Raw genomic sequence first — 12,715 nt, 5'->3', positions numbered from 1 at the left:
TCATGCAAAGCAATTACCACAGGGCCTGGAAATAGAAGTGCTCAATGTAAGGTAACTATTGCTATAATTGCTTTCAATTAGACTTTGAGTCAGTAGCTCAGGGGTGAAGACAGAGAACTGGTGACTTGGGTGACTCTGAAACAACCCTCTTCTGCTCTAACCGTGGTTCTCCATCTTTCCAATGTTAATAAAGTAGAAAAAAGTCCAGACTCACGTATAATAGTGATTATACTTTTAATATCCACTGATTACAGACATGCATAATGACCAAGTTGTTCTGAATTTATTAACGCTTTGAAATAAATTTGTATTTTAGTTCAACACAATGTACACATTTGAAAATAATGTACATTGTTGCATATTCAGTACAAAGACCATATTCATGTGGTTTTCCAAATCCATTTTTTAAAATTGAGATGTAATTAAAATATAACAATGTATTAGTTTTAGATGTACAATAATACTTTTACATTCTTAAATGTAAAAGTATGGATAGAATTTTATAGCCAAAAAAAGCCAATAAACAACAGGACAGAGCAGAGCTGGAGCCTGCAATAATTTGAGAAAGAGATATGCAGGCGAAAGCCTGACACAAAAACTCTGGAAGATGTCACGGGAGGGGGGCGGGATGAGGGGGGTAAAGGGGGGTGAGGGGAGTGGATGGGGGGTGTCACAGAATCTACTAGCCATTTTGGCAGGGTAAGAAAAAGAACTAAAGAAACAATTTCACCGAACCATGGCTATTAAAAAAAAGAAAAAGAAAAGGAAGATAAGCACTCTTCAATGAAGGATTAATTATCATATAAAATTTCACTTGGAGAAGCAACCAAAAAAAAAGTATATGCTTGTCTTGTGCATTAGTTCATTGAAAAGTAATAAAGGTAAGGTAACAGACATTACTAACATCTCATGGTCCAAATACAGAACCTTATTTATGTCTCTGTTCCCAGGAGGTCACACACAGGGCCTTCAAAAAGGCTTCATCACTGCCTCTGATGCTGTGATTAGTAGGAAAATGGCAAGCTTTTGTCTTAAGATAATCCCTGGAACAGTCCACCTTCTACCTTAACATGGTTAAATTCAGCCTTAAAGAAGAATACTACATGCAACTGCAAGTGCTTTTGTTAAATTAAAACCCAAGCATATGTCACGAGTTGTATACTCACAAGTTTGACAACAGCTCTGCCAAGAAGTCGGACAGAGTCCGGAGGATATCTGGGTTTGCAGCTTTTAAGGCATTTGCATTCCCGCTTGTGATCCGGCCAACCTTTTTTCTGTTAAGACAAGAGTGGGGAGAGCATTCAAGACAAAAAAACTTTAACTTTCATTTACAGAGGTTGTGAATGTTGAGAGCTATCAACACTAATTTAATTCAACAGCCCAAATATAACTGAAAAATAGAAAATGAGAGCAATATTCTAATACCATTAAAGATCCGGAGTTCAGTCTTTGCCAGGAATGCAATTACCAGGTATGGACATTAAGAGCTTCTGCTTCACCTCTGCCCTTTAATTTGCTCCCCTGTTATTACCTGGCTGGTGGATTCCATAGGAAGAATCATTATGCTTCTTTAATAATTTATAAGATAGTCTTTTAGCTGATTAAATAGAATTCAATAACAGACAATGATTTTGAATATCAAAAAGAAAATACGCTCCAAATTAGAAAATAAAACATGTGGTTCGGGAAAATCAAAACAAGGCAGGTCTACTTCTGAATTGCTCTGCTGCTGTAGTGAGTACAGAATATAGAAACATCAGGAGAGCTAGCATAACAAAAAATACAATTTTGAAGATATGAAGATAACACAGAAAGGGGAGATGAGCTAAAATGACCAAATGTCCAGGTTGCCAGGGACTGTCTTATTATTTATGTTGTCCTGGCCTAATTATTAAAAGTGTCCCTTTCCATTCGGAAAGGGTAGTTTGGGTGATAAAATATATGGTCACTTAACCCACGATCCCAGCCACGTGCTGGTGTGGCTGAAGAGACCAGTGAGCCAGTCACCAATCTTGCAACACTAGGGATAAGAGGATTCAAGGGAAGGACATTCTCTCCCTGGGTCTTGGGTCAGAAATGCTATGGCTCCCTTCCTATGGGATTACTTCTATATAAAGATAAAACCCAGAGTAGCTAATATTCAGCCCTGGTGATTGGGAGACCACTATGGCAAATGTCTAACATGTCCTAGTTCAACTGAGAGTTGGAAGTTTCACCACTTATTTCAGAAATTGTAAATCTGCTTCCCAACTTCTGGGTCTATAAAACTCCCCTAGGAAGAACTCTCTCTTGGAAAATCACAAACATACAGCACAAGCAAAAATTCAAAAGAGCTGCAGCTACTTTGAAACCATGACTCAGATTCAAGTTCAAGCCAGCATTTTGTTCCAAAAGGCTTGCCTGTATGGAGCTGTTGGGTGAAGGTGTGGTTCATCTGCTGATACTTCCGAATACCCCAAATCCTGGAGACATTGTTTACAAGAGGTAACAACATCACTTCTTTTAATAACTTACTCCCGGTTACCTCATTTCACTCCTTCCTATCCATTATGGCAATGTTAATATGATGTTTGTAATCTTTTTTAATTTTTATTATATATACTTCACTCACTTCTAAACAAGCCTGAGCTGCTTCAAAGTAAAAATGTGTATGAAATCAGGTTGCAAAATTAGAAACATGAGAAAATGTTAAAATTATGAAACACAAAGTCCTCTAGCATTTACTTACCATTCTACAGTGTGTCAGATAGGCTGAGCAATTTAAAAAAGATATTTCACTTGATTTTCACAATAATCCAAAAGGTAGACCTCATCCTTATATTAAAGATGAAGAAAGTAAGGTTCAAGAGCTGGGATCTAACTACTAAGCTCCATAAATGTAAACGGGGAGATTGAAAATTCTTAGTATGCTAAATATGAGAGCTAAATAATTACTGTGTTCTGTGCAACATCTATTTGAGTTGCCTTACAGGCAACGCAAAAAAAAAAAAAAACATAATGGCTTATATAATTCTCATCTGACAGAAAAGAAAAACACATAGCTTTACCAAGTATTAAATCACAGGTGGAAATTATTCTGAGAATGCTAATCAGCATGCTGGACAATGTCTTCAACAATAGTTGACAACTATGAGTGCCTTTCATACGGCCGCTTCTAAGGTGAGTACTCACTAAAAGGCATAATATTAAAAATAACTCAGTGGGAAAAAATGTTTCTATTGTTCAGGGGGCTAGTCTTGACATCACAATTAGAAATTAACAACATGTGTAAGATCCCTAAAAAAAATTTGGTTCCATTGTCAAATCAGTTTGAAAAACACTACATAATAAAGACCCTGCTTAGCGATTTGAAATATATTTAGCTTAACTGGAAGTTCTAAAAAAGTCTGCATTAAAGAAACTTGTATAGATTAGTTAACACAGAGTTTCCCATGATGATAATTGCCATCCTTTGAGAAATTAGGTTGATATATACTGACTCGGATATACCTATACACTCTCTTTCCTTCCTTTGGTCTTTGAATGCCAATAGGTTAAGCAGACAAATTCATAGTCACTCACACTGACAGGAAACTTGAGTGTTGATATTTTTGATTACTGATTGAAGGGAGAACCCCCTAACTGTAACAGAAGAGTGTTCATTGGACATTAGAAGTTGAGAAGCCCCATAGGTGTCCTCAAAGGACTGGCTGTGTAAGCAAGAATGAAACTCACAGTGCCAGTGGGTCTCTGAGAAAGCTCCTGAGGCTCTTTTCAAAGCCTGAGTAAGTGTCCAGCAGAAAAAGGATTGCACCTAAAATAAGGCTGAGATCATTTGGACCAAAAGGTATCTAGAGCAGATTTTAATCAATACTTATCTCTACTACAAAAGACCTTCTATTATTATTCCTTTGTTCAAACCTCCAGTATTGAGCAGCTCAGCCTCCTGGTAGCTTACCAGGGTGAAGTAACCATCAAATGTACCCCTAGGCAATAAACCAATTGATCTGTTAGATGACATTACTTAAACAATTGAATTTTAGAGAATTCATGTCAAAAACTATTTTAGGACTTGAACATAATTAATAGTGAGCTCTCATTTCTCAACAGTAATTAGAAACTAGACAATATGTTTCTTAAGGCTATTCCTAGATCACTGCATGAAAACATCAGGCAACATACTTATCATTTGCTTCAGCAAAAAAGATGTTCATTCTTATCATCTAAGAGCTAAATCAGATCTATATAAATATAGAAAGCAATCGAACCACTTGAAACTGTCTGTAACAGAGTCAACTTTACATACAGCCTACTCCATTTCTTACAATGATTTTAAAATTTATATTTTTCAAACATTAATTGTTAGGATTTATTGTTCGGCTTCACCCATCACATCTTATAAGGCTTACTAATATATACATATCAAAAAAAAGCTTACAACAAAATCTTTTAAGTAACTGCGTTAGACTTTGAAGCAAAACCCCACAATCATACAAAAACATTACCTTTACTCTACAAACTTTAACCTTGGTCTAGACTCAACAGCACATTATACCGGGGGTGCTAAAAATATATATACACATTTTAAGAGATGATATCTATGCTCAAGCAGTAGTTTGCCCTAACCAGAAGTGTCTGGACGCTGATGGGAACCACTTTGAGCACCTCTTGTAATTGCAGAGGTCAAACGTGACTTGTATTCATCTTTTGTTATTGATATATATTATAATTAATACAGTTTTTTCCTTTCTTAAAATGTGTATACATTTTTTTGACACCCTCTGTATATCAGCCAATTTCTCAAACATAACCTTCTTGATTTACTTTTTCCTGTCGTCTTCCATTACTGCAAATACAGGATGTAATTAAGATTTGCTTCACAATACTGGCTGTAACGTTTTCTGTTCTCATAGCTGAAAATTAACAATGATGTACAACAAGTACAAATTAGTAAGAAAGACAAAGGAAATTAAAATATTGTGTTAAGAAACAAAGACAATGGGAAACAAGAGTTTAGATGGAAAAAAATAAAATGAAGATGTCTATGACTCAATTCTATTTTCAGTACATACAAGACTCAAAAACAACTTCAGAATCTATGTTTTCATATGTTTTGCAGTATTAATATTGATTCAGAGCATAAACTAATTAACTAAAGCAATGGTTTCCAGTGGAAATAATACTAATCTGGAGGGTTTTTTAGGAAATTTAGGATGGTATTTTTGCTTGTCACAATACTTGGAGAGCACCAGGGCACTCAGTGACCAAGAACCATAGATACCAGACATCTTGCATAGGACAGTTCCATCCAAGAAAGAATTATTCTAAATCCAACACGGCTTTTAAATATCCAATCAGACATTCTATAAAGGTGACCTGAGCTCAGAAGACATTTATTTAGAAAGAGAAGTGGATTCAATGATCTCTAAGGCAGCCTCTCAATGACAATATCTATGATTTTGTAATATCCATTCCTAACAAACATCTGAATTATGTCAAAATAGGTTTGAAACCTGCCCTCGTTACGCTTTCATGAAACTGAAAATTTGGAACAGTATTTTCCTCAGATTTGGGGTCACTAAGGATGAAGAAATTGGCTTGAAATGTTTAAAAAAAAAGGAATTCTGTTAAGCAAGCTTATTCAACAATTGCATTTGTGATTAATAATTACCATTAATTGAACATCTTCTATGTGAAATACTGTCATGATTTTTTTTTTTTTTACCACATAAGCATGACTCACAATCAGTCATCTACAGAGGTTTCCTATGGGCAAAACTTAGGAGAGCTGAGTTGTGGTGCAACCTACAGGAAAGAAAAGAGATCCCACAGTTTTCCATTCATGTACAGACTACTGAATAGCAAATAAATATCTCCTTCTTTATGTCTCAAATGTAATCCAATATTGAATCACAGGTTGACAGATGAAGATCTGAAAATCTGGAATCTGAGAAAAAAAAACTGGAAAACTAAGCAGGTTGTCTAACGAGCTGCAGTTGACTGACAGGTATTGATGAAAATCTTGCATAAAATCTCCTTCGAGCACACTGGAGACCTAGTGATACACATTCGACTTATTAGGTTAAAAGCTTCCGGAATGCTGTGTCACAAGGAGAACAAGAGCGCCTTCCCACTCGCCTAATCAAATTAGACAGACAGGGCCAAATATAAAGACGGAGCGGGGCAGGAGGATGATCACAGAAATGAAGTTGACAGAAGAAACAAGAATAAAGGACGACTTCTTAGGAAAATGGGAATTAGAGTCTCCTGTTAATTGAGGAGCCATATAGGAAATATTAACATTAGTGCCCCAAAGTCAGCCAGCCATCCTCCAGGGTGGGGGGCAGGTTGAATCCATTCTGTCACTTGTTTATGTAAAGTTTTATCAAAACATAGCCACACTCACAGTTTTTACACTCACTCATTTCATGCTATGACAACAAAGTTGAGAAGTTATGACAAAAAAAATCCTATGGTCCACAAAACCTACAATGTTTATTATCCAGCCCCCTAGAGCAAGTTTGCCAACCTCTCTGATCTAGTGAAAGGTCATATCAAGATGAGATGACCGAATTGATATATTTTAGCTGGAAGGGCAAAATAAACCACTCACCTCTACCGACTTCCAATCTTCTTTGAAAGCGATTTCCATGCTAGGTTAGTCAAAACGTCAATGTCAGGTTCTAGTTGAACATGGCAGGTGAGAAACACGCATTTTATCTCCCCAACACAAGTAACTTTCAAGCTTTTAACTTCTAAAGTGAACTAGAAGGGCCATCAATGGATGAGTGGTTTAACTTCATTTCTGTAAGTCAGAAAGCTTGGGCAAGAGGACAGACTGTGGACACAGGACAAAGGGGGGCACCTCAAAGGCCAGTACCTTCAAAGTCTTTCCTAAGAAGGGAGCCAACCTGCCCAGCAGAACTCCAACAAGGATCTAGAATCGAAGACTACATGTCAGACAGAAAAAGGGATTGAAAAGTGGCTGAAAGAGAGAGCTAACCAAGTCTGTACAGCAGAGTCTCAAAACACCTCCTTACTTCAGCATAATTTGGAGTAAGCAGTGGAGCGTTAAAATGAAGAATCTGGTTTAATCTGATGCTAAGATTAGCTCTGATTTAGACCATTGCTTTAGCCTTCGATTTGGTCTTCCTGCCCCCATTCTTACCCTCCTATAACAGCTTCTGCAAACATCTCTCTTGTTCTTTGAGTGGCTTAAATACTGTGATCACTTTAGTACAGAGAAGAAATGTGAACTGTGCATGCTTAATGGCTCCACAGTGAGCAAAATTTTTAAACAATTTATTGATATAATTTACATTGTAATAAAAGGGACCCATTTAAGAGTATAGTTGGATGCATTTTGACAAATATATATATATATATATATATATATATATATATATATATATACATGGAACCAACACCAAAATTAAGATATAGAATGTTATTACTCCCAGAAGTTCCTTTGTGCCCCATTAGTCAAGTCCTCCATCCCTCCATTTTCTCTTGCCCCCTTTATGTTAGGCATAAAAATATGACAGTATTATATATTGTTTTATTTACTTGTTTATTACCTGTCTCACCTGGAAAGCGTAAGCTCCATAAGGACAAGGGCTTTCTGTGTCTTATTCAATAATATTGTGTAAGAACTTAAGAGAAGACCTGGAATTGGAACCAATATTTGCAGAGTAAATTAATGGATGGATGAATCTAAAATCAAGTCCTTCAGGTCTTCACTCAACGGCCTCACCTCCAACTCCTTTTTGTTCCTGTATTTATTCTTTGAAGATTTTAATTTTTTAGGTCAGTTTTAAGTTCACAGAAAATTGAGAAGAAGGACCACAAATATAGGGGAAATAGACCTCCTGCCCCGACAAAGACATAGCTTCCTCTATTAGCAACATTCCCCACCAGAGTGGGACATTTGTCACAACTGATGAGCCTACATGGACACATCATCATCCCAAAACCCATAGCTACCGTCAGGGTTCACTCTTGGTGTTGAATATTCTATGGATTTGGACAAATGTATAATGAATGACACGTATTCACCATTCTCCAATTCCCCTTTATTCCTCTTAACAAGACAAACTACTTCAGTGCCTTTACATTTGCTGTTCCTTTTATGTAAAAACTATGTTCTCAGGTCTTTCCATGGCTGGCTACCTTGGTCATTGCAATCCCAGGTCAAATGTCACCTCTATGGCTTTCTGTAGCCTCCTATTCAAAGGCTTGTGCTCACCCAAATTACATTCACTCATATAATCATGGACATTTCTCATTGTCTGTCTCCCCACTCTATAAGTTTTATGAAGCTAGGATCTTGTTTCTTTGTTCACTGCTATCTGCCCACCATCCCAACCCACAGAATAACTTAGAACAGTAACTAGCTAGAAGGTACTCAATAAATATCTGTTAGATAACTTTGGATAAATAGAGGATTCAGGTATAACTATACAGGAAGAGGGAAAGGTAGTAGATGCTGATGTAAGTGAGCTAAATTACCTTAGCCATCAGAGCAAGAAGTCAGTAGATAATGCCTACACTGATGAATCAAGAAATATTACTATGTCTCACTTATATGTGAAGCCTGAAGGAAAAACAAAACAAAACTCAGAGATACAGAGAACAGACTGTTTGCTGCCAGAGGCAGGGGGTGAGGGGCGGGGCAAAATGGGTGATGGTCAAAAGGTACAAACTTCCAGTTATAAGATAAATAAGTCCTGGGGATGTAATGTACAGGATAATAACTATAGTTAACAATACTGTATTTACATTTGTAAGTTGCTAAACACAGTAGCTCTTACAAGTTCTCATCACAAGAAAAAAAATGTAATTATTCGTGGTGATGGATGTTAACTTATTGTAGCATTTTGTAATATAGCATATATATATATATATATCAAATTATTAAGTTGCACTCCTAAAATGAATACAATGTTGCATGTCATTTATATTCCAATTAAAAAAATAAAAATAAATACTACTATGGACAGATTAGAGATAATGTAATTTTTTACATTCTAATTCAAACCAACAAGTATCACTAATGAATACATTTATTAGCTCAACAAATTATGTTCCATCCCCAGCAGGGAAGAATATACTGGGAGACCCTCAAGGAGCTTGACCATCTACTAGCTGCAGAAAAGGCAATTAACCAATGGTTACCATAGTTACATTTCTGTATGATAAAGGAGGAACACAAACTAGTACCAGGGGCTTCGGAAAGAAGGTAGTAACACTTAATCTGAGTTCTAAAGGATACAGAGTTCAGACATTAAGGGGAGAGGTCTGGGTCCAGACCCCAAGAACTTGCATAGCCAACGACACAGAAGTAAAAACCTGGCAAAGGCTGTGAGCTTGATTTTCATCCTGGTGGAAAAGCAGGCTGCGAGTTTTCAGCTGGTGAGTGACAGATCATGCTTACATTCTAAAATCAAATAATCACTCGGGCTCCTGTGTAGAAAGCAGAATAGAAGCTGGCAAGAGGGCAAAGACTGCAGTTAATCTAGGAAAGAAATCACGGTAACAGGCACAAGAGAAGCGATGGAAAAGCTAGAGAGAAGTGACCCAATTCGGATCTTTAGGGGGTAAAATCAGCAGGACACAGTGATCAACTGGGTGTGGAGCCAAAAAAAAAAGTAAATCAGGAACAATGACAGCCTGGCAACTCAGAGCGCTGAGTGGTTGGTGAAATTATTCAATGAGGTTGAAAAACAGGAAGGAAAACAGGTGTGGGGGGAAGATAGTGCGCTCGGGTTTAGACCTATGGCATTTGAGGTACCTGTGCGACCCCCAAGTGGAGGTGCCCTGCAAGAGATGGGGCTGGTGCCCAGGAGCCAGGAGGAGCCTGGAGGTGGAGCCCCAAGGATGAGGAACACACAGGTGTCAACTGAAGCCAAGGGAGCACGTGGGACAGCTCACCGGGCGAACGGAAATGGGGACAAGAAAAGCTCAGGGCCCCGGACATTTTCAGAAGCCAAAAAATCTAAATATGATCAAATAATTTTCACCTTTATCCAGTATGCCCTTTTTGCTTACAATTAGATATGAAGCCAGCTTCACTACGGGACGCCCGGTATGTCCTCTGAGTCTGAAGCCTGGCACAGAGCTGTCCATGACATAAACAAAGGGCTGAGCTTTCTTCATGGTCACCCCTTTGGCTATGGTAGTCTAGAAACCAACTGATGAAATCACCCTGTTAAGGGCTTACTAGTGTGGGAGTCATCAAAAGTGAATCAAATCAACTAAGCATAAAATAGAAACCCAAAAATATGATTCACATTTTTAAAGAGGTCTATAATTACCAACATGAAAGAGCCTCTGTCTGATATAATAATACAGTGCTTTTCCAAAGCATACAAACTGCAATTTGATGCAGTATCCAGCTGCTTATTTTGTTCAAGCAATTAATTTAATTAGAAATGTGCATATTACGAATCAAATTAAATCTGGCAGAGGTGAAGTAATAATTGGTGAATTTACTTGAAATTGATTTACTTGCTATAAATATTGGAAATTTTAAGAATGCTTTTTTTATAAGAAAACTTAGCCTACTCCTCCCTTTTGATCTCATAATTTTCTGTGATGTGCTGACTATGTCAATATAGAAATAAGACTAGTCCCCATATATAACCCCTCTATTACAGTATATGACACCTCATATAAGGTACACACAGAGGAATACAAAGCTACTGATGAGAAAATATTTTGGCCAATATCAGAAACAGTATTGTACTCAGCAGTAAGTGCAGCCACATATGTGTACATGATCTATGAAGCACAGAGTAACAGTTTGGTGTGCATCCTCCACTCACAAAACAAACACGTAGATTACCTATGGAAAACAAAAGCAGGAATAGGGGAAGGAAGCCGGAGGAAGACTTTTACTTTTCACTCTGTATTCTTTTATGTTGTGTTGATTTTTCTAATGAAAATGTATCCTTGTGTTGCTTATGTTTAAAAATAAAACATGAAAAGCAATGGCAATGACACCATCCTTTGGGACACGAGGGTCATTATGCCCTATAATACCCCAGTAGCCTCTCATAAATAACTCGTGAATGGCAGGCACCGCACATCAAATGTTAAGCTAGTGAACCAAAGTTAAGACCCCCGAGGGTAAACATATTGTAGATTTTATGCTACAAATTCACATCCTCTGTATCAATTTCCATTCCAAGTGCTTTTGCTTCCTGTTCATTACTGTTCATAGTTCAGTCTGTCAGTTTAATTTTGTGCTGCTTTGTAGGTATCGACAATAATTACAATATTTAATGCTGTACCTTAAGGTGGAGTTAAACAAAGCAGTTTAAATGCATATGTTCTGGCCAGTCTGGGACGTCCATCCCACCTCTGCACACAGCCCCCATCCCCCACGCACATGTAAACATATGCACGAGCTGGTGTTATATATAGTATCTTTCATTGTACCAGGTGTTTTCATACTACCTGCTACAGTGTATCTGACGGTGACATTATTATTGATGCTACAGTAAACAGCTAATATAAGCGGTAAAAACGCATGCACTATAATGAATCAAAATGACACATCCACTGGCCACACTCCCTCTGCTCATTCTAATCAGATAATGGAGGGGTTTTTTTTCCCCTTGTACTGTCAGAGGAGGAAGTAGCATGGGGGAAAAAAAATCATAAAAACAGGGGAAAATAAAAGCATACGTTCAAGCCATTGAGAAGAGAAATTACGTTCATCTAAAAGATCTGTGTCAAGTAGCATGCTAATTTGTCGATTCTGTATGTAGTCTTCTTAACGTGATGCTCCCCAGAACAAGTAGCTCTGTTTCATATGAATAAAATAGCTAAAACATCACCAGAAAACAGTCTTTCTGGAATGTATCTTGTAGAAAAAGCATAGGCTTGTTTTCATTGTTTTCTTTTTGCTATTATTATTGCTAACGATCTTACATAAATCTGGTATCTTTCGAACTTTGACAGAATTTTTGTTTTACAAAATGAGGTAAAAAAATAATTAAATTATGTTTCACATTCCCTATTTGATTAGGAAAGTGTTACGTCTAACCTTCTATTTTTGTATTTTTTTGGTTTGTGTTCCTTGGGTATAGAGTGCATCCTTATTAAAAACTAACAAAATCCGGGGGGCAGGGACAAAGGAGAATACAATACAGAAAGGAAAACTACATGTAAGCAGAATGTAAGAGCAAAAATAAAATGTAGGGTTAGAAACTAAAGGTCTTAATTCTGACTACCTGGGTTCATTTCCCGAACGGCAGAGCCTAGTAACTACAGGGTGGTAGGCAAGTTGCTTCCCATCCTACACCTCAGTTCCCCCGTGAGCAAAGTGAGCACAGTGAGGGTGCCTAATCCTCTCCAGGTTTCTGTAAGAGTCAATGGAATAAAACAGTGCCCGGCACATAGTAGGTGTCTAAAAAATATTAGCTCTTAGTAGTACAGATTAGAACACTGAGGCCCAGAGACTTTGTTTTCTCTGGGACAACTTCACTAGCTAATAGCAGAAATGTCATTAAGTCTTGGGTCCTCTGACTGCTTTGTATGTTTTGGTTTCTTTCCTATTAAGATCACTTTATTTGTAGCGAGAAATTACTTTCAAGAGTGAAAATGAGATATCACCAAATCTCTCAGATAAGCATGGCCTAGATCCAACAGAAGGAAAAGACTTTGGGCACATACACACACGCACACGCACACACACACACACACACACACACACACACACACACACATGCAC

General features: G+C 37.5%; 1 protein-coding gene across 1 annotated transcript in view; it reads right to left on the bottom strand.

Annotated features, from left to right (window-relative positions):
- Positions 1–12,715, bottom strand: part of LOC109391450 (histone-lysine N-methyltransferase SMYD3-like) — a 181,885-nt gene that overhangs the window by 40,710 nt on the left and 128,460 nt on the right. Inside the window, exon 3 of the mRNA XM_019659021.1 lies at positions 1,167–1,274. Within this exon, the coding sequence (XP_019514566.1) occupies positions 1,167–1,274 (108 nt within the window). The remainder of the gene's footprint in view (positions 1–1,166; positions 1,275–12,715) is intronic.

The sequence above is a fragment of the Hipposideros armiger genome, unplaced genomic scaffold (assembly GCF_001890085.2).
Source record: "Hipposideros armiger isolate ML-2016 unplaced genomic scaffold, ASM189008v1 scaffold_293, whole genome shotgun sequence".
Lineage (NCBI taxonomy): Eukaryota > Metazoa > Chordata > Mammalia > Chiroptera > Hipposideridae > Hipposideros > Hipposideros armiger.
This window is presented reverse-complemented; position numbering and strand designations above follow the sequence as displayed.